The sequence below is a fragment of the Anas acuta genome, chromosome 2, assembly GCF_963932015.1.
Source record: "Anas acuta chromosome 2, bAnaAcu1.1, whole genome shotgun sequence".
NCBI lineage: Eukaryota > Metazoa > Chordata > Aves > Anseriformes > Anatidae > Anas > Anas acuta.
In genome coordinates, this window is record NC_088980.1 from 2207255 (window position 1) to 2229169 (window position 21915).

At 43.3% G+C, this 21915-nt stretch overlaps 1 protein-coding gene across 11 annotated transcripts in view; it reads left to right on the forward strand.

Annotated features, from left to right (window-relative positions):
- SNAP47 (synaptosome associated protein 47) overlaps positions 1-21051 on the forward strand; it is a 26102-nt gene extending 5051 nt beyond the window's left edge. For 9 of the 11 annotated variants that reach the window (XM_068673203.1, XM_068673204.1, XM_068673201.1 and 6 more), the window contains 4 exons: positions 1493-2048; positions 6118-6602; positions 9581-9711; positions 18761-21051. In XM_068673203.1, the coding sequence (XP_068529304.1) occupies positions 1549-2048; positions 6118-6602; positions 9581-9711; positions 18761-18907 (1263 nt within the window). In that variant the 5' untranslated portion in view covers positions 1493-1548 and the 3' untranslated portion in view covers positions 18908-21051. Of the gene's footprint in view, positions 1-1492; positions 2049-6117; positions 6603-9580; positions 9712-12731; positions 13628-18760 lie in introns of those variants that run through there. The other 2 variants (XM_068673197.1, XM_068673199.1) reach the window with 2 other exon arrangements.
- The last annotated feature ends 864 nt before the right edge of the window (positions 21052-21915 follow it).

Consider the following 21915-nt stretch of genomic DNA (forward strand, 5'->3'; position numbering starts at 1 on the left):
CCTCCAAATTACAGAGTTATTCAGTAAATGATTGATATAAAACTGAATTTCCTAAAACTGTCACTGCTTTCTGGCTGTAGCTACTTTTCTAAATCAATTTTCTGCGGACTTTATCTCACTGTCTGGCTCACATCACAGTGAGAATTCACTTACTAGGATTGTAGCTTTATTAGTCCTGTACAGATTGATCATTTTCATTGTAAATTTGTCTGAATTCTACATAGTTTTTTTTTTTTTTTTTTTTTTTCCCATATGCCTTGGTGAAACTCATTGCAATGGAAATAAGGTTTGAAAAGGAAAGATTTTGTGGATTACGGTGTGCAGTGAGTAAATCCTACCTCAGTAATAGCAAAATCTTAAACTGGAGCTGGGCTTAGAGTGAGGAAGCTCTACTTAAGGGTTATTAAGGAGGCAGCAATCTGAAAATGTCAGCAGATTTCAAGTGTGTGCTGTGGGAGCTCATAGCAGTACTACCTGAGAAAAAAGTCTGTTAGTTCTTGGTTGCATTAGGATTCCTTCCCCCTTTTTAAGGGGATTAGATCATAACAAAATCAGAAGGTATTATGAGTCTCAATATCAATTTGACAGGGCTTTTGTGGTAGAGATCTAAATTTCATTCATTATGCCATACAGGTAGCTGAGCACCTGATAATGCTCTGGCACTCATCTGTAAATTATGCTGTAATACGTCAGAGGTCTTGGAGATGATGAGTAAACGGGTAATTAAATCGCTAATTATGTAGCGGCTGCTCACAAGGAGTTAAGTTTTGGAAGATAATTGGTCTGTAATGCTCCTGCTGAACACTCACACTACAGAGGAGGTACTGTGGGACACAGACTGGCCCTTTGGGTGTAAGAAATGGCTTTGGGAGTGGGATTTGCCTTTGGATTTGCCTTGCTTGTTGGATTTGCCTTCCCAAACTCGAGATTGTTCTGGGATAAGCAAGTCAGGCCTTGGGCATGTGATGGCTCCGTGTGTTTCTGCTGGAATCCCAGATGCTGGTGAGCAAACTGTGTGGTTGTATACCTTATATTCCAATACCTATATGGCATCTTTTTCATCCCAGCTTCCCTTTGGGTCTGTCAGGGCTTTCCCAGCAGCATCACTGGGTATTTCTGCTCCTTAATGATCATGACATCTGATCGGTGGTGATTTGTGGTTTCACTTGTGCTGTTGAATCTGCAGGATGGACATCCTGGGTGTTTTTTATATACCTGGATGTCGGTATCTTGAAGGGGAAGGAGCAGTGGTTTCATGGATGTGTATGGTTTGGAGGCAGCACTGTGGTGGAGGGGACAGCAGTACTGACAGCCCTGTTCAGGCAGGATGAGTTTTTCTGAGGGAAACACTCAAATGGTAACCAAATCTTGTAAAGTACCTGCAGGTGTTTTCAAATCCTTCTTGTGTGCGTATCTAGAAGGATACGGTGAAAATACTGCCTGTTGTTAAGGATTCTTGCTTATATTTATTTATTTTTCTCTCTCACTCTAGTTTCTCCTGGCTTTGAAAGCGTTGCTCTTGTGGAGGAGGCTCTGAACGGCGAGCTGATGAACGAAGACATAAATATCCACAGCTGGCCTTGTTCCTACTACTTGGACACCAACAAACAATGGGTCTCTGGCAGGCTCTCGCTGACTCCTGTCGCGATCAAATTTACAGCTGACAAGACCGGGGAGCTCTTGGTCAACTTCCACCTTTCCAGCATCAGCGAGATCAAGAAGGAGTCTTCAAATTTAATCTTCAGCTCTCTGACCATCCTGGAGAAGAACACCAAGCACTGGTTCAGTTCCCTGCAGCCCAGCAGGAATGTGGTGTTCAACATCCTCGAGCACTTCTGGAGGGAGCAGTTGCTGTCCAGCCAAGGTGCTGCGGGGGCAGAAGCAGCAGCTTTGCAGACAACGAAGGGGAAGGAGCTGACGGGGTTATTGACGGGGTCGCAGAAACGGCTGGAGGACACCGCCAAAGTGCTGCATTACCAGGGCGAGCAGTTCGATAACATCATGAGGGGGCTCAACAAGATCGAAGGGGATATGGATGTGGCAGACAGGTACGGTGCTGTGACATCTGGGCTAAGCAGTAGTTGTGGGATTGTGTACCTAGAACTCATGAGAGATCCACAGAAAAGTCTTCAGGAAACTGAATTGTTGAATTGCAGTCAAAGTTCAAGGCCATGATGCTCTCCATGGATCTAGTTATTGTTGTACAGGAGAGATGGATACAGAAACATTTTTTTTCTCACACATTTTTTTTGTGTGTATGTACTTGTCCTCTGTCCTTAGATAACTTCTGAGTTTCACCTACAATTGGCAGAAATGGTAGAGATGCCCAGAAGATGAACAACCTGGAAGTTTTGAGAAAATAGACAACTAGTTAGGGGAAGGGTGCAAATGAATGCCCTGCTAAAAGACGTGTTATGGAATTCCTATTTTTATTAATGCCCTAAAACGTGCATAAATGAAAAATATTCAAAGTTTGGTTCATTTTGCCAGTCATGGACCAGCCTGCTTCACAGCAAACACAACCACAGCTCTGCTTTTCTGTCTCTTTTCAAAGGAAATACTGAATGCAGCAGGTGAGCTGCTGACTTGGAAACAGTTTCTTAGAGTTATCAGGAGACAACCCCAAAATATTCTTTATTTTAGGTAGCTTATTACAACTACTTGTATTCATACAAGTCAGCTTCTGAGGCTGCTTTTAACGTACAAAACCGTGTGTGGTTCAGGGCTTTGTTATTTGCCCATTTCACAAGAATTTGCTGCCCAGCAGTGAGGATTGGGTCTGTGCTGCAGATATATCCAGGAAAACAGCTGGAGAAGCAGTGCCTTCTTCTGTGCATTGTCAAATTGTACTGCTTTTAACATTGCAGAGAATTTTTTCTTTATTTCTTTAGGTCTAGGTGGTCAAAAATAGGTTTTTGAGGGGCCAAAGGGACTGTGCTTTGTAACACCAAATAAATTGCAGAGTGTGTTGATGAGAGAACTGGAGAGTTAGGATGGGTAGGACAACAGCAGGCTGTTTGTGGCCATCTCGATTAGACACATAGGGGCTGATTTTTGAGAGCAGTGGCTTAAATGATTCATTTAGGCAGCAGAAGTTGATCTGGAAAGCATTTGAGATGTGTGTATTTAGCTGTCTCAGAACTCATTGTGGAGGGTAAGTGGTTGTCATCACAATCAAGGTGTTATTTTGACTTTAATGATTCCTATTCACAGTGAATTGCTCTCCTTTTTTTATTTTTTATGTTGCAAATTGGAGTCAATAGCAGTCCAAAAGAGCCAGGTTAAGAGCAGCAGTGTTATGTTTGAAGATAAGTAGCTACAAGTGTCTTTGTGGAAGCTCCTGACACCTGCAGAAAGAAATAAACACAATAAAGCTCAAAGTAGTTGTTGTTGGAAGAAGCATCTGTTTTTAGAAGGCTATCATGTCTAAAAGAGATCATGGATTTCACAGTGATTGTGGTGATGCTCTCCGTGCCCTTTAATGAAAAGCCAAGATAACAGAAAGCTTCAGCAGTAGCTTTTAAAGTTCTGCAGCAATAAACAATGAGCAGGAAAATAAATACCTGCTCATTGTTCTTGGAAGAGGGTTTTGTTTGGGGTTAGGATGCACTGGGAGGTATTATTTGTCCTGGTGGATCTGAAGAGCCAGATGCTTTGATTTTTAAAATGAAAAAAAATAAAGACCTTGACCAAATGTTAGCTGTGATTTTATTTTATTTGTAGTATGCAGAGCTTAGCCAGTCTGCTCACAGGCTGAAACACGTCCCAGGAGCCTCTAGGCAAACTGTTTTGCTTGCTGTCTGCTTTTCAGGGGGTTCTAGCTCCTGTTTCTAACACAGTTTGTGCACAGAGTTTTTTTTCCTAATGATGTAGAAGATGGAGAGGAGCACTGACAAAGCCCATTTAATTGTTGCATGTTGGTTAATCCAGCCTATTAACATAGTTAAATATGCTGATGTCTCTTGTCTCCAATTCTTGCTTACTTTAGAAACTTGGTGAGAAATAATTGCATGGATAATGTAATTCAGGACCGTTTGGCATGTGCAGCAGATCTTGGACAGGCAGACTGGTGAGCAGAGGGACCAAACTTTGGTGTGTTAATTCAGGGTTGCGAGCGACAGCAGCGTGGTGGTGGTGTCTCTTCTAAAAAGAACCAGGCTCCTCTATCTATTTTCATATGTTTAAAGGTTTTTGATTAACTTTATCTTGCCTGTACATGTGGGCTTTTTTAGATTATGGATTCTGTTCTTGTATATGCCTGGGTATATACAGCTGCTTTCAGTGGAACCATGTGCAGATAAGCAGGGCTGAGTCTGACATGCTAGCAGATGTTCAAAACCCCAAAATAAACAAAAAATCAGATTTACTGGCTCCTTTTAAATATATCGCTATCAGAGGACAAGGTGCTCTGGTTGCAAACTTGCATTTGTGTATGAGGACTGATGGTATAGTTTGTTGATACAGAGGGGTGACTCCTCCGTGGAAGGGCAGAAAACTTGGCTGGAGCTTTTGTTAGGGCTGCACAACCGAAAGATCTCGACTGTAAATCAGACGTTGCACAGCCAGGATGTCAGCCCCTTGGGAAAGAGGGGAGGGTGAAGGGAGAAAAGTGTTTAAAAATTAGGGCTAGAAGCCTGTCAGGAATAAGCTACCACAGTGTAAACAGAGCTTTAGGTTTGTCACATTGCAGCTGCTTTTCAGTAAGTGAAGGCACGTGCTTTTCATGATGAAGTGAGCACGTACTGTGTTAGGGATTTAATGACTTTTCACACGTTAAGACACAGGCATAAGCTGTCGTTGCCCTGAAGTACGTTGTTGTAACTCTTTTGTACTCCAAGAGGGCAGAAAACCCACTTTGTGGGAGTGACACCAGGTCACTTGTTGCTCTTTCGGTACAACAGGTGAGTTGAAGCATGGCTCTTAATTAGAAGATGCTATGTGCTAGCAGAGCTTACATTTTTTTCCCTTAGTCTCTATGTGAACTTCAGTTGAACCTTAAAATTTCAGGATTCAGCCCTAAATCTGTGATACCGTTGTCCACTCAGAATCTGTTATTGTAGAGCTTGGTTATGTCTCGTTTGGTTTGTCTTCTTTCCTTTTTTTAAAGGAGTGTCACAGTGGTGTCAGAGGGCAGCGGAGGCTCCCAGACTCATTACTCATCTCGCTCGCTATCTCCTAAATATCTGAGGTCCGGCTGTAGCTGGGAGTGTGCTCTTGGAACAATTCATCCTGCCTCTGTTGTCTGTGAATTCGGTGGTTTGCTCCCAGGGTGACTTTTTTCTGCTTTTCCCAGCAGCTGGCTTTCTTTAAGAAGGTCTGTTCTGAAGCCGGTGCGTGGCTTTGATGGCTCGTAAACAAAGCGTTCGGTTAGAGCTTCCTTTTTCAGATTAGACTGTGTTTACAGCCAAATTAAACAGGATTTTAAAATCGCAAGGTCTTCTGCAGAACGGCTCTGAGTCTCTCCTGGAAAATAAATCATTACAAAAAGTATCTTGAGAGCAGCCCTGCTGCGACGCATATTTTATCAGGCAGTACCTTTCTAGAGGGAACTTGGAGCAAATTAAATACAGCTGGCTCTCCAGAATAATAGGGAAGCAAAAATACTTTGTATTTAGGTTTGATAAGGCTGTTTTTTTTAGGCTTTATGTTTGTAAATAGTCTTCTCTAACATCAGTAAGGTGAGAGGGTTTCATTCAGAGCCTTATTACACGCGGTTGGCCTCATTAGAAGGTGAGGGGCAGGAGCTGAGTGTTGTAGATGCTGGCTCTAACCTTTGCTGAGATGTGGAGAGGGATGCTGACAAGTAGGCAGCACAGCACGTGGGAAATCAAAGCGAATTCACCACCTTTCCACTCATTCCCAATCATTTCCAGTGGAAAGACTACGTGTGAGGCTTACACCCGGTGAGATCTGTGATGTTGGGCCTGGAGAGAGGACCCCAAAAAAGGCGAGAGGCTCTGAAAATACAACAGGAGGATCATATCCAGCATCTCCTTGACTCTTGCTTCTAGCTGTACACAAACAATCTTTAATCTGCTGTAACTTGCTTTGAGCTGGTGGGGCAGCACGACCTTCTGATGGGTTCTCTCCCTTCTAACTCTCTCTTCTCTCCACTAGGTTGTTGACGGAGCTCGAGTCTCCTTCTTGGTGGCCATTTAGCAGCAAGCTCTGGAAAGCACCGTTGGAAGCCAAGCCAAAGGAAACTGCCACAGTTTCCGATTCGAAGAACCAGGAAGGAATCATAATTAGAATTCCAGTTATTATCACCCACAGAACAGACTCGAATGTCAAGCCAGGAAAACTCACGCTCTTCACTTCTGGCCTGGAAATCAGTGACTGCAACGCTCAGGTCATTCACCGGTTTGAGTCAAAGGACGTGGACGATATCAAAGTTCACACGCCATACGAAATCAGCGTCCGTCAGAGGTTTATTGGGAAGCCTGACACCTCGTACAGGCTCCTCTCAGCCAAGATGCCAGAAGCGATCCCCGTCTTGGAGATGCAGTTCAGCAAGAAGATACAGTTTTTGGAGGATGCTCTAGGATTTGTCGGTGCCAGGAAGTCTCCTCAGGTAGATTTGGGCACCTCCATTTGGCAAGCAGGTATGTGACACGCAAAACGAGCTATCCAGAAGCAGGAATGTCTTTCCCCAAAGTTTCCAAGTGGGTTTTGACTTCAGAATAGGATACGGTGTTTGTAAGGAGAGTTTTCTCCTGTGTTTTACCCTGTGTCCTTTTTCCCAGTGGTCACCAGTACAGAACTGTACCAGTCTGGGAAGGGCCATCAGGAATTCACTCTCATCTGACTGCATGCTTCCCAGTCCTCCCTCACTGCTCTTTTTCCTTTGGCAGCTTTTAGCTGGAAGCATCTCATGTAAAACCCAGCGTTCAGTTAAGCGTAGAAAGCTTAAAACAGACGTGCAGTTCAGCAAGCTTTTAAAGAACGCATTGAGGTAACCATCAGGTTAATTTGAAAAATGGGATTTTTATTCGAGACCTTCAGGTGCTTGGATTTAGGAGATTTTTAGATTTCAGATGAGGTGAACGCATAGTTTAGTGGTTTTGAAAAACACCACAGGGACTGAAAGCCCTTCACCAACAATAGGAATGAAAATCCTTACAGCTACTAATGCTCCTAAAATTCTGGGCAGGGCTGTGGTTTTTGTTCATTTTTGTAATCCGAACCTGGATTCACTTGGAGAGCTGTCTATTAGGAATTTATTTCTATTAACATGCCTGAATCCTTTTTTTTTTTTTTTTTTTTTTCCCCTAATTGTCAGTGACCAAAGAGGAAATCAGTGGATGGATTTATTCCCAGTATGTTAAAGAGTAGAAAATTGATACAGTAAAACAATAGATGGAGCTCATTCTATGCACAAAGCTGAAACTGGATTTCAGGAGGGAGGATAATGTTTTCTTCTCGTCGAGTTTCAAGGGCCATAGCTTGGCAAAGCTTGTTAATTTTGAAGGAAGTCAGTCTCTGGGCATCTGGCACTAAAATGTCAGCACAACAACTTTAGAGGAAAAACAACCTGCTGGTTTCTTCAGCACGGAGTTATTCCAGCAAATTGGTGTTCAGTTCCTGATGGTCTTTAAGGCTGGTTACATAAAATAATTGGTTATACAGCCCTTACTGTGCTTAATTTCCCCGCTGCTCTGCTCTGTTTGCATCTGAGTCAGTGACTCAAGGATATTGCTCTCCTACCCCCACCTGCATGTGGACTGTTTAATTTGGAAACGTCAGGAAAGAAAACTGGAGGCTATGGAAATCCTGACTTCTGCAGCTCCACCAAAACCCTTGTTTGTTCCTCCCCTGGAGACTGCTGCTGCCTGCGTGCTGTCGCAAGATGGCAGTCAAGGACTGGCTTTTACCCTCTGCTTTTTTTATTTTTTTTTCTGTGGCTGCTTACAGGGTGAAAATACTGATTTTTTTTTTTTTAACTTTTCTTTTTGCTAGAAGCTTAGGGGGAGAAAAGACTCTGTCTTATGCATGCCTGCCTCTGTGCACACATAAAATATGTGTTTTCAGATAGCTCCTGTTGATTTAGAGCCTTGTAGGAGATGTGTCCTCGCAGCAGAGCTACCTCTGGCTCACCAAACTGGCTCAAAGCCTTCTCTGCTCTGGGCAGCACACAGACGTGGACATTTCCACGACTGTCACAGTCTCATCTGAATCCTGGCTGTTTATACGAGTTCTGCCTTCAAGTTGTGTGTATTGCACATTTATATAAAAAAAAGTGCAACAAAACTCTTGCTCCCAAGAGTTCAGGCTTGATTTCACATAGAAGGGGAATTTGCAAGGCGTTTTATACACACGAGATTATCTCAAACTATTTTTAGCTGCTTTGCATGTGTTTTCTGACTTTCTTTATTTTCGGACCAAGCTGCGTGGAGTGTTTAAATGCCGAAGACAGGGCAGCAAGGTTTGTTTTTTAACAGAGGCTCTTCTGTGCTGGATTAAGTCCAGCGCTTTCCTAGCCAATAACGGCTGATAACAGCTCCCCGAGATTAAAAGGTGCAAGAAATCCTACAGTGTGTTAGCAGCATAACAACCTCGGGCAGTGCTGTCTTAATCCTATAGCTGGAGATTGGTATTCACAGCTTTTTAGCCCTTCCAAGGCTGCAGATTTTGCCCTGCACTTTGTTCAGAGGTTTTGTAGCTTCTCATCCTCCCGTGGAGGTCCTGCAGTCCAACTGGGTGTAACAAAGCTAAACAGAATTGCACTTTAAATGTTTCTGCCTCTTATTTAATATTTTTTTTTGCTAGCAAATTGCTGAGAAATGCCAGATCCCCTGCCCCTGTCCAGTTCTTTCCGTGTACTTTTGTTGTGTCCCCCTCCCGTTCTCATCCTCAGGGAGATGAATGGGGGTGAAACGGACAGATTCTGTGGCTTTAATTAAATAATTAGTGTACAGTGACACTTGGCTGATAAGAAACATGAAGAATCTTGTCTGGCTGTTTGCCTTCATGGCACCCACTCCCCATTTTCCCATTTGAGGGGTACCACAGCAGGAATTCACCATAAGCAGCATTTTGCAGTGCCTGGATCTCAGCCCTTTGCTGTGCAGTGAATGCCTTGCTTGTCTTAAACCCCGATGGTGTCTGAGTCCAGCGACTCTCAGCCTGATAACCGAATAATTCCGGGGATTACCAGTTTGCAGTAACTACTTAAGAGGGATTTCAGGTTTGCTGCTCTGGTTTCAGTTTTGTCTCTGTTTTCATGGAAAGGCAACGTTGCCCCTAGCAGATGAGGGTTTGCTGCCAGCCAGCTGGGCACCAGCCCTTCGATGTGGCAATGAGCTCTGGCCTCTGATGTGCTTTCACACCCCACGTGAGCCCATTCCCCAGGTGCTGCCTTCAAAATTTTCCCAGCAGTGTGGTCACCTCCAGTTTGGCACTGCACAAAACGGCTCAAAACCCTTTCTAGCAGAACTTCAAGGCTCAACCTGGCTTTTCCGAGCGCTCTTTTTCTCTTACAAACTGCTGTGTAGCAAAGTGCAGGTCAACCTCTTCCATCCCAGTGCTCCTCCTTGCTGCTACAGGAGATGGCAGTCTTTGACCATGGGAATTTCTCTTGCAGCCACGGGACTCCTGGGAGGAGTGGTGCAGCCCAGCTCGCCGGCGGGAGGCAGAGAAGGGACGGACAACGACCAGGTTCAGCTGCAGAAACACGAGAAGGTTTCCCAGGAAGAAGCGAAAGAGCTTAAACAGGTATAAGCTGAGAATTTCCACAAGAGCTGTTTCTCTCCCTCCTTGTCCTAGCTGACATGCGTGTTCTTACTTCATCAGAAATGTAGTTACTGTCCTTAAAAACAAACAAACAAAACCAAAAACATCTAGCTAAACTTAAAAGAAAAAAGCCCGTCAAGCCTTTGCTTAAAATACACTGATAACTTTCCATTTGTTTTTAACTATTTTGGGCAAACTGGGGATTATTAGCAACATATATTAAATGATAGGGCTATAATCTGGGGATATCCTAACATTTCACCTGCTTTACCTGGAGAGTAAGAAGCTTAACAATTAGATCATTTTTTTTATATATTTTTCCGTGTTTCCCCTATTCTGTTTTCCTCCTTTTAGTAAGAAGCAGTGGTTCTGTTTCTATTTCACCCACAAGCCTGAGCAGTGTTTTATAAATGCCTGGAGAGAACTGTAGTTAAGAAAAAAGTGTGCAGTCCAGCAGAGAAGGGGAAATAAGTTGGAGCTTCTGCTAGAATCTGCTTTAAAGTAATCTAGTGTGATATTATGCCTCTAAATGTCTCTTTAAGGAATTTCTTTTGTAACTGATGTTCAGAGCCTGTTTTGTGTGAAATTCCTCTTTGTAGGACGTGCTTGATCTGCAACATGAACTAACTGAAAAAGCAAAGGAACGTGGTGTTAGGTTCTTGGTTACAGCAGGTTTACTTGTGATCACAGACACATCACAAGTGGTTGAAGGTTAAACTTTATTCTTAATTATTTTTTTCCTTAACATCTAATTCTTGTTGATATTCCATCTGTAGTTTGATCATAGCATCACGTGAAGTCTCTGTGAAGTCTGTTGCCTCTTAGCCAAGCCTGCAGCTTTCCAGACCCCTTCTTTTATGTTGTAGTTGGGAATTAGACCACGGCACGTTGTCAGCTGAGTGCATTTGAGAGTCACAAGCACATAGCAGTGAATTAAGTGACTCGAAAATAAAACTCCTTGCACGAAAAGTATATGTATGAACAGTAACCAAAAATATATTTGGGTAAGTGAGGGTTTAACGTCAGAAAAATGGGATTTCTGCAGAAATTCCGTGCTGGATGGTGGACTAGAAGCAGTGTTAGATGGCCAGTGTTACTTAAAACAAAACACTTCAGGATTGACTAGAGCCCAAGAGACAATTCTGGTATTTATTTATACCTCACCAAGCCAAGAATTTTTTAAACCAGTTAATGATTTGGGGTAAACTTGTGGGTTGGGAAGGGTGGGGAGAGATTCTGAATGCCAAATTAACAGCCTATGAGTTGGCCTGATTTTTTTTCCAGTAATTACTGAGCACCTGTTCCCTGAGAATCAGACCTTTTTAATCGTCATTGCAGTCATTAATAATTTTAGAGTACACGCACTAATATGTATTAAACTGCTGTTTCTTTTCCTTACTAGAAATAACCATGTAAATGTACCCTTTTAGACTGATACTTGGTTGTATTTTGGTTAAGAAAGCAAGGTCTTTTGAGTGAAACATCTAATTTGCACCTTTTCAAAATCAGAATGGGCTTTTAACACTTTAAAAGATGGGAAGGGAGAGCAGTTAAAGAGCTTATCACCACGATCTGTCGTTTTATCAAAAAAAATCAGCACTTTCTGAAGCAGCGTTGACCTTTTGGAGTATCTTAGGGAAGGGTATTTTTTAATCGTAGTTGTACAAATATCATCAATCTGTCATTCATGCATACGTTGCCGTGTACAGCTATTAAGTATTCAGAAGGGCTAGTTGTTCCTCTCTTAAATGTCAGCTTTTCACCACCATAAATCTTGATTTGCAGCCAGACCCAAAAAAGCTGAATGCTGCATTAAGGGTTATTGGTCGCGTAATACTTTTGAAGAGCCACAGTTTGTTATATCTTATAATAACAACAACAACAACAAAAGGCTTTCTAGGAATTGCTTCCCCGGAGCCAGTTGGGAACAGCTGAACAGCAAACAGCCGTGGTCAGTTCTTGATAATATCAAAGCAGTTGGCTGCGACTAGAGAATCAGAGGAAACGTAGGACAGAGGGGAGCTCAGCATCCTCCAACAAGTGATGTGAACGGGGAGCGAAGCCTCTCATCCCGTACAGGCTGGTGTTTTTTCTCCAGCTGTTCCCAGGAGTTCAGGGGCAGCATCGTGATAAAGAAATACCACAAAGGCCTTCAGGTGTTGTACTACCTGCAGTCAGAGAAGCAGAGGTCTTGAAACTACATCTGAGCAAGACATCTAATGGTTATCTAAGTCCATATCAAGGCTTTATCTTAAGTTAAATTTGCCACGCCAAGTCTAGCTGTAGCTGGAAGCAGGTGAAGTCCATCAGTAAAGCAGGGCACAGAAATGGGAGCTTTGGTTTCCAACTGTGTGGCCTTACAAAGTCAGCTGTGATTTAGGTTATGAGATAATCTTTGCTGAGGTTGTAGCCTGCTGCTTAAACCCTTTTTTTTCTCCCCAAAAACGTGGCTTATCAATAAATAGGATGCATCATCATCTCAGCCTGCAGCAGGGGCTTGTCTTTGTTGCAGCTGCTTCCAGCTCAGTTCCTGTGCTGAGTATGAGCAGGATGATGATTAATTACTTATGGAAAGCATTTAGAGATCAAAGGGGGGAAATATTATAAATGCAAAGCATTAACGTGCACTGAAAACCATGCCACTTGTGGCATCACTCCTTGTGAACGAACTAAGGCTGTTGGAAGTCCTTGTGTTTGACTGCAAACAGTGTTTTTCTGAGCAGTTTCATCTCTCGAGGACTGTTTATGACCTTTTATTCTCCGATCGTCAGTAGCGTGAACATTTGCTTAAAAAAGAGAAAAACAAAACCCACCCAACGACCAAAACAAAAGCACAAAACCCCCAAAGCTCTGCTTTGTTCCCCTCATTACTTCTTATAAGATGAGTAGAACTGTAAGTTGGAAGAGAGGAGTTTGTGATGAGCAGATTAAGTGTTGACTTTTCTCTCTTCTCCTTTAAAAGAAAAGCACTTGCTGTGATGATAATAGCTGTTTTGCAACAGGAATTGTTGAATTATACCAAATTCCTTCCGTTAAAGCTGGATGCCCTGAACAATGTGCAGTTGCAACTTCGTGCCTGAATAAAAGACGTCTCCGGGACACGGTGAAGGGCTGTTTCTGTTAAAAGCAGAGCTCGCGCTGCCACAAACTCCGTCCCTAACTGTGCTATAAGAGGTGGAGGAAGAAGCCTATGGAGTTCCTGTGGTCTCTGGCTGAGCCTCTGCCTACCGCCTCGCTGCGGCTGACATAATGGCACTGGGTGTGGGAGGGGGTGGGATAATATTAGCTTAAGGGCTGTGGTTGAGGAGGGGGAGTAGTTCTGCTCGCTGGATTTGAAATTGTTTTGCCAAACCAGTGCTTTCTAATTTCCTCACGGGTTCCTGCCAAGGAGCCGTTGCCCTGATATTTACTGTGCCTGCACATCACACATGCCATGAAGACAGAGATAGCGTTAAAGTCGTTAATTCCACAACATCTGGGGGGGAAAAAAACCACATCCCGGTGCTTCCCCGATGTCTCCTCAGGTCTAGAAGGTTCCATTTCCATCTCTTGCTACATTCAGTGTTTATTTACCCTTTTATCGTGCCATCATCTCAGGAAATCACAACCGTTAGGTCAGAGAAAAAGCGTTTTGTTGAGGAACCGTTCGCTCCAAGTGCTAAATACCAAATTTGCTCATAGCATGGCCTTGTTCCACGGCCAATAGCAAGCACCGGGCGGCTGATCTTAACAGACATGTGTAATGATCGTGCCCTGGATTTTGTTTTTTGAAGGCACAATCTGGGGAGAGAACTGAGGTCCTCACAGCTCATGCTCTGTATTTGCTTGTGTGTAACTTAAATATTTTGTGATAGCAAAATAAATGGTGGTAATAAAGCCTGGGAAACTGAGTTTGTCACAGCTGCTTGGGCTTTTTTTTTTTCTAGACAAGGCTGCTGGTGTGCTAGTGCCACCAACATTTTTTCCTCTAAATTTTTAAAAAATTATGCATCAGCACAAGAAGAAATAATAGGAAAAGCAGGTAACAATAAATAAGGAAGTAGCAACCCTTCCATGCTTCCCTAGGAGCTGATGCTGTAAAATCTCTCTACTGTCGTGCCCTTCAGAGAGAGGAGACCCCTTGTCCTGGCAGACTTACCCATTCCAGCATTTGCAGCTCCCAGTTTTGTGCTACAAGAGACCACCTTTTCCTAGAGCAGCCAGAAGCACTTTTGCTGTGGCTGGTGTAGAGCTTGGTTATTCACACAAATGCAACTCTGAACCAGGCAGAAAAAAATGTGTAAACAAGCACTGATGGCAGCAAACAGAAGCTACCCAAAGAGGAGGAGTGCTAAAGCAGTGCAAATCCTTACATTTTTATTAGGGTAAGTTATACTTGTGGCATTAACTTCACCAAATCTCCTCCAGGGGCTTATGCTGTGGTGGTGTAAGGTGGTGCTGCTCCCTGCTTGCCCACAGCCTGTCTACAGGTGGACGACCCTTTTATCGTTTCAGTGCTGATCACTCCGTCCCTAATGTGGGTTTGAGTTTATCAGGGGACTATGAGTTGGGATTTCCTAGGTACTGTCCCACTTTCTTGCTCTCCTGAAATATGTTCAGCACCCAGATGGAACAACGCCTTAAATCATCCATCTCAGAGCCTGTTTGCACCACAGTTCAGAATACTGCAAAGGACGGTTTGTTGTTTCCTAATAACAGGTGAATTTGGCCTGGGAGGCTGCATCCACGAGCCTTTTCTGGTTACATGTGCTCTGCTCTAGCATTCAGACCTCATCTCCTTTGCACAGGCCAACTGAAGCAATTTAATGGAGGATTTCAGGGAGTTCAAACTACAATTGGCAATATTTTCTGCATTTTCACACTTATTTTATTCTTACCACTGGATACTCAGTATATGGAGGTGATAGGTGATTATTTTACAAGCTTTAGATTAAAAATCACATTATTAACAATGGCATCTCAGGACCCAAACCAAAGTCAGGTCTCCATTGTAAGACCTCTAGGGTACAATTTCTGCTTTACTGTGCTTGGTGCCTTGCATCTAGGTCTTCAGGTGATCTGGCAAAGGGGTAAATAATAGGGTTAAGTACTAAGGAGGTTCATGGGGCTTGGGGTCCTCTGCTGTTGTTCCAGCTGTGTCTGCACTGCACTTGTTTCCAACTGAGCTGGGCATCTCAGATTTTACTTCAGCCAAAGAAGGGTGAACTGGGCATTACCCTAACCTCTCCTTAAGCAGATAGATTAATGAAACACAGCAGAGGAGTCACAATCTCAGTTGTAATGGCCCATCTTAGTTTTAGGCCCAGCAAGGCCTAAATCTGCTGTGGTTGAACATTGGACACGTTTCTGTTTTACAGCCTTATTTGCTAACATCCTGAAGAGACAAGGAACACAAGTGCAGAGCTTTAAAGGGGAAAAAGCTGGGGAATATTCAGGAACTTGCCTGAAGTTGCTCAGAAAATCTTGGGCACAGCCAGGGCACTAAATCAGACTTTCCAAGTTATAATCTGGTGGCATAAATCCCAGGCTGACTCAACGTGAGGTTGACCAGTGCCTGGCAAAATGTGCCTTTAAAATGCATCTTTGATGGGACTGTACCTGCTCTTTGGCTCTGTGTAACAGATAAAGGGTTTCACATGGCGATTTTGTGTCTTGGTTCATGGTCCAAAGTGTGGGCTGGCGTGGAAGGTGCTGCAGCTCTGAGCAGCTGGCAGGACTGGAGCAGTGATAACTGGACGTCTCACCAGCATTTAGCCTTGCAAAAGCAGTGACCAGCTTTGGCCACATTTCAGATTCCAGTAACTCTTCCCAGCAAGTTCTGTGGGCTCTGCTGGAAAAGCACCTTACCTGTTTCCTTTTCTCTTCTCAACAATTGTGTCTTTTTCTGTATTTTCAACGTGAAGTCTGCTCGAACGAATGCAAAGTTTATCAAAAGCCATCTGGTTTGCAACTAAAAAGAAACTTTTTCATGGCAAACCTGAGCCATTTGTGGCACAACATTGACTCGGAAATGAATGGAGTGCCTCTTGGAGAGGTGGGAAGGGGCAGCATCCCTTCCTGCACCCTGTTGTGGCAGCCCCCCCTTGCTGTGTAGGTGTCTTGGAGGAAGCTACATGCATTTATCTTCTGCACTTGTCTTCTGCACTCAACAGATTTCACAAAATAAGGTGGTGTGGGTGAGGACGTTGCTTTGGACAGCAGAACCTGCCACTCTGCAAATGGTGCAGGGTATGCTGGAGGAGCAAAATCTCTCCTTCTTAAAGCAGCACAGAGATTTAAAGTATTTTTTCGAGTGGAGATTGCAACCTGTAGTCCTTTCTGTCGGCTGAGCATCAGAGCTGGCTCTGCTCTGAGTCAGGGAAGTGGACCAGGAGGACCCCAGAGCTCTCTTTCAGTCTTTGTTGTGCTGTGACACAATGAAAGCAAGGCTGCTGTCCGTGTTGCTTGGTAGGATTCATTCCATGTAGCACTTTCTTTTATGTATTTATATATATGCTTGCAGAAGCAGCTTGAAGGGAGGCCTTAGAGCTCTTCCCAATTCCAAGCAGTAAACGTACTTCCTCAGGAGAGGCAGGACCTTATCTCAGCCCTGTTTCCTGGCTCACGCACAGGATGGATCCGATCACGTCATTTTTCTTTCTGGTGCGTATCCCACACGCATCTGTTACCTCCAGTTGGGGGAATTCAGTGACAAGTAACACTTCAGCAACAAGTTTCACCGTTACAGCGAAAAGAACCCGAAGTGTTTCATTTGGGACAGAAACAGTGTTTTCTTCACTTGTAGTTTTGGTAAGAACAGAAATAGGTAGATTAGGCTTGATCCATGGTTTGCTTTGTATTTCTGCTTTGGCAGCCAAATTGCAAAAGCAGTTATTCACACGGCCGTATTTCTGGCCACTTGTGATTTATGGAAGGAGCCGAGAGATATTTTACAAGATAAATCTCACTACGGTGGCTGACGTCCAGCTCCAGTCAAAGAAGTCTGTCTGCATAAAATTCCCCTGCCGTTCCCGTTAGATACGGTGCTCCTCGCTGCTTTTCTCTGACCCAGCTGCAAACGGTGGGATTGCAGTGGAGTTCAGCCCCACACGTGGAAATGGGGCTGGTGATGTTTCATAGCAGCTTTCTGTGGACTGATACGTATTGTAGGAGAATAAACTGTGCTGTGATGTGTATTGTAGAAGAAAAACTGTTCTGTGATTCTATGAAAAGCAAGAAAACCGTTTGCCAGTTGTTATGCAAAAAAAAAAAAAAGTAAAATAAATGGGTGCGTGGAGGACAATTTCTTCTCCCTATTTTAGCAAAAAACACAGATTTCTGTGAACTCCACGGATTCTAGTTCTGGTATCTTCAGTGTGGTTACATAGATGCTTATGCATCACAGCAACTGATGGTGTAGACTGCTAGTGCTGGGAGAATTTGTTGGTACTTGAGTGATAATTGAGATTATTACTGCAGTTGATGGGATGAACTGCTCACGTTGACCAGGCAGTGTGAAGATATCCTCATGGACCCCCGTGTGGATGCTAAAGGAAGCAGATCATGTAGACCAGCAGAGACAGCCCCTTTATGATCTGAAGGAACTGCGAGGCTGCATTTCCAGCTGTTACAACGTGATGTAGCTCTGCTTTCCAGATCTCCCCCTGATGCATTTGAAGGAAGGCAGCGGAGACTTGCCTGCTTAGCAGGTGCTCTCAGTTCCTGCTACCAGGATTGTTAAGGGAGTAGCCACAAGAGGGAAGAAAAGGCAGCGATATAAGTCGTGCCTTAGATTGCTGCAATAAAAAAAAAAAACCTTTCTCCATCCTATTTGAAAAGTCCTGGTAGTCAGGGAAAGTCCCTGGTGACTGGGAAAAGGGAAACATCACTCCCAGTTTTAAAAGACGTAGAAAGGAGGACCTGGGGAACCACAGACCAGCGAGCCTCGCCTCTGTGCCTGGGAAGATCATGGAAAAGATCCTCCTGGAAGCAATGTTAAAGCATCTGGAAGACAAGGAGGTGACTTTAGACAGCCTGCAAGGCTTTACCAAGGGCAAATCCTGCCTGACCAATTCTGTGGTGGAGTGGCTGCATCAGCAGACAAGGGAAAAGCAACAGATACCATCTACCTGGGCTTGTGTTAGACCTTTGACACGGTCCAAAACATCTTTATCTTGACCATGGTCTTTGTTTGACCATTCAGTGGATAAGGATTTGGCTGGATGGACACACCTGGGTGAGGGCAATCCCAAACATCAGTACATAGGGGGATGGATGGATTGGGAGCAGCTCTGTGGAGGAGGGCTTGGAAGTGCTGGTGGATGAAAAGATTGGTGGATGGAAGATTGGGTATGAGCTGGCAGGGCATGTTCGCAGCCCAGAAGGCCAACTGTATCCTGGGCTGCACCAAAAGAAGTGCAGCTGGCAGGCTGGGGGTGGTTATTATAAGGGTGGTGAGGCCCTGGCTGTCCCCAGGAGCTGTGGGGGCCCCATCCCTGGCAGTGCCCAAGGCCAGGCTGGATAGGGCTGGGGGCAGCCTGGGCTGGTGGGAGGTTGGACTTCAAAGGTCCCTGTAGTTAAACAAATTTTTATGTTCTTTTACCTGATTTCTGCCTAATCTTGCTACACCTTTCGCCGTGTGATTCATTTCTGGCATTGTAACAGCTGTGCTCTGTGTCCACATCATGCTCTCGGGGTGTGCAGCATCTTAGGACAAGCTCCTGCTTTAGAAGCAGACCTGCCAAGGAGATAATAACAGAACAGCCAGGAAGCTGGCCTTTACACTGATTTTTGTTTCTGATTTTCCCATAAAACTGTAACTTTTCAGGTTTGGTTCTTCTGGTCTTCAGTGCATTGTTACACATCCCACTTTAGCTTAGCAGAGCAAAAACTCTATCTTTTAATCCGGGATGCCTCCAGCGTGCTTCAGGGCATGACTTTAAATTATTTTGTCCTTCAGAGCAAAGAAATGACCAATTGCCTTTTGTCTATTACACTTCTTAAATAACTGGCTGGTCGTTCGCTCAAAGCTCTCGGCCTTTTCTCCCAACAGATACTGCAGAAGCTGAAGAGCCTCGCCTTGGAGACAGAAGCAGAGCTGGAGAGGCAGGACGAAGCTCTCGATTCCATCACTACCTCCGTGGACCGAGCGACGCTGAACATCGACAAGCAGAACCGCAGGATGAAGAAACTAACGTAGCACCCCCAGGAGCTGGTGGGGACGGTACCACGAGGAAGAGGGGAGCAGGGAATTGTGTTTTTAAAGACTGTTTCTTTACAGACTTTGTGTGGGAGCTGTTGCAATATGGTCTGGAATACAATCCTGTTGATGTCGAGTTTCAGATAGTTCTGAAAATGTTTCCAGACTCGGATGATGTTTTGACGGCTGCTTTAGGATTAAAAAGGTCAAGCCTCTTAATTGTGGTGAAACAATGATAGTGGCTTCTTTACTACAGAAAATCTGTAAATACGAGGGGACGCGATTTCATCAAAATGAACTTTTACGCGTTTTTTTTTTTTTATGTTGTTGCTTTTGAAAGTTTTTTTTTATTGTAACAAAGAAGTGAAATGAGCTGCATGTGAGACTACTTTAGGTGATTACAGCCTATTAATTCTCTCTCAAGGTCTTTCTTGAAAATAGTTAATAGCTGAACTAAGGGCCAGATGTCCAACTGCAAGTCACTGAGGCTTTTTTTTTTTTTTGCAAGTTAATGCTGAGGTGAGTAAATGATGGTGATAAAACCTTCTATTCACTGAACAAGTAGTTTTAATAGGTTTTGATCACGTTTTTAGTGTACCCAGAAATTTTATAAGAATAGTGAAGGCTTAGTGGCCACAGCTGTCTGTTGTGCCGTGTCCTGGGAAGTCAGCAAAGTTTAGGTAATGTCCATGTATTGGTAAAGACATCAACTTAAGGAACAGTTCTCATTTTTCCCCCCCGTTGGATAAATGTTTTCCTAATTTAAGTCACTTATAAAAAATAAGTGTCCCCAAAAAGGGATTCCTGATCTTTGATGATCATCTGCACCTTTTTATTTGTTTTTATTCGACTCTCCAAATGGGAACTTCATGTGTTGTGGGGAGCGTCATCTGTTTTTTGTGCATCTACTCCAGGTTCATAGGTTGAGGGGCCTATGGCTGGAGCCGTAGACATCTGTGGCATTTGCAATTGTAGGACATCTGCCTGTCTTGTGGTTATTATTTCTTTGCACTAACTGGTAATGAAACATTTCAAGACTTCTTGTAGCCCTGTCTATTTAAAATAAAAGGGAATATTGCCAATTGTTCTCTAACAGGTTTTGTTTACAGTTAGCTCTGTTGAGACTACAGGACAGTGGAGACCTTTTCCCTTCCTAACTTGGCAGATACAAGGTAGGAGGGATTCTAGGTAATCCAAATCATAGAATCATAGAATCATTTAGATTGGAAAAAACCTCTAGGATCATCTAGTCCAAAAGACAGACTTGCTGTTCACTGCACATTTCATCAAGTCTTACTGTTGACCAGCTGCTTTGTTCAAAGTAGCTGTTGTAATATTTTTTTTTTATGGTTTTGTATAAAAAAAAAATATCTTGTATTGCTTTCAAATACAACCCATAACCCTGTTGGTGCAATATTTTTAACTTGTAAAGCTTTGAACTGTCTATTCACTGATAGCTGATGTGAAATTTTCCTGTTTAAGAGTAACACAGCCTTTTAAAGAAATATATGGTAGATTACAGCGTGTTGTTTTCAAGACCTTACTCTACCTTGCTTTATATTACTTCAAATTAGTTTGTTAGAACTTGAGGAAATTGTACTTCTGCACTGCAAGTCCTTCATTTTCAGTCCAAGTTGTTACTGGCATGCACTTTACTTATTTGCTGAATATGGTGAATATATACATACACACTATGGACTGTGAAATAAAATGTTGTCTATTCTCATTCTTGTTTGTTTCTGATACCCAAATCACTGTTGTTTTACTGTGAAAGGATCGTATGTTTACACAACTATATCATGAAGTTACAAACGTACTTTTCACAAAATGTGTTAACTGAACCTGGTGCTGACTGGGAGTGGGTCTCTACACTGAATTAGTCCGGATCAGGACTGCCAAAAGTAAATGCTAATTACACATCGTTGAGTGTAGCATTCTTTGTGCCATATTTTTATTGTTGTCGTTTCTATCTCTAACTCCTGCATCTGATTCAGTACTCTGTGTTAGTCTGTGTCCGTGCTAAAACAAAGTTGTAATGTGGTTTGTAAGAAGCACCCCATTTTAGAGCTGTACTGCCTAGCCGAATTTCACATGCCTGGAGGACTTCCATTCTGTAGTTTCTTATTAAATACCTTGTAATAGTGGTCTCCTCTCTTGAATTCATTTGGCTGAGAAGTGATGACAAATGCTCTGTCCTTTCCTTTGTCATACCGTGAAACAGAACTCTGTAAAACTTCGCACAGGATTGTATTTTAGGACAGGATGCTTTCTTTTTATTAAAAAAATAAAAAGCAAAATATTATCACTGTACTTATCAGCCATCAGCAGCTGGACAATGAATTGGGTGAACGTGAGCACAGTGCACGTGGTGGTTAGTGCTCTGTCATGGGGACTGGTGCCCAGGAGCTGCTCCAGCTCTTAGTGTCTTAGTGGGCTGGGAACTGCCTGGATACATCCCAATGTGAGGATTCCCAAATAGAGGATTTACTCCAGTCAAAACTTCTCTTTCTACACTGATTTTGTTTCTGTTATAGCCAAAAGTGCTTAGAAAATCCTGAGTTCCAAACCCAAGTGATGTTTTCCAAAAAGCATCACAGATCTGGACCAGCACTATGTGGGGAAGATGCAGCAGGTAGCATGCAAAACAAGATTGTTGTCCTCGATTCCTCTTTGAGGCAACTGTTACCTACATGAGGCTTAAAAACATACTTTTCAGATAATTTATGCCTTTTATATTTAACAATTTTATATAAATTTAACAATTTATAAGGTCTTTGCATGTCTTTTACTATAAAGTGAAAAGTGGGGGCTCTGTCATTAAGGGACATAATATAAGACCAATATAAGGGGAGATTCTAATCTTAAAGGTTTTACTTGTGAAGGCTTTTCAGCTCACACAGAACAGAACTAGATCAGGCTGTACCATAGGGTCAGGTTTTAATCTGGTGTCTGTTTGTGTCCGTGATGATTGGGCCTGAAATAACCAGAGCTTAAATGTATTTCTGCAT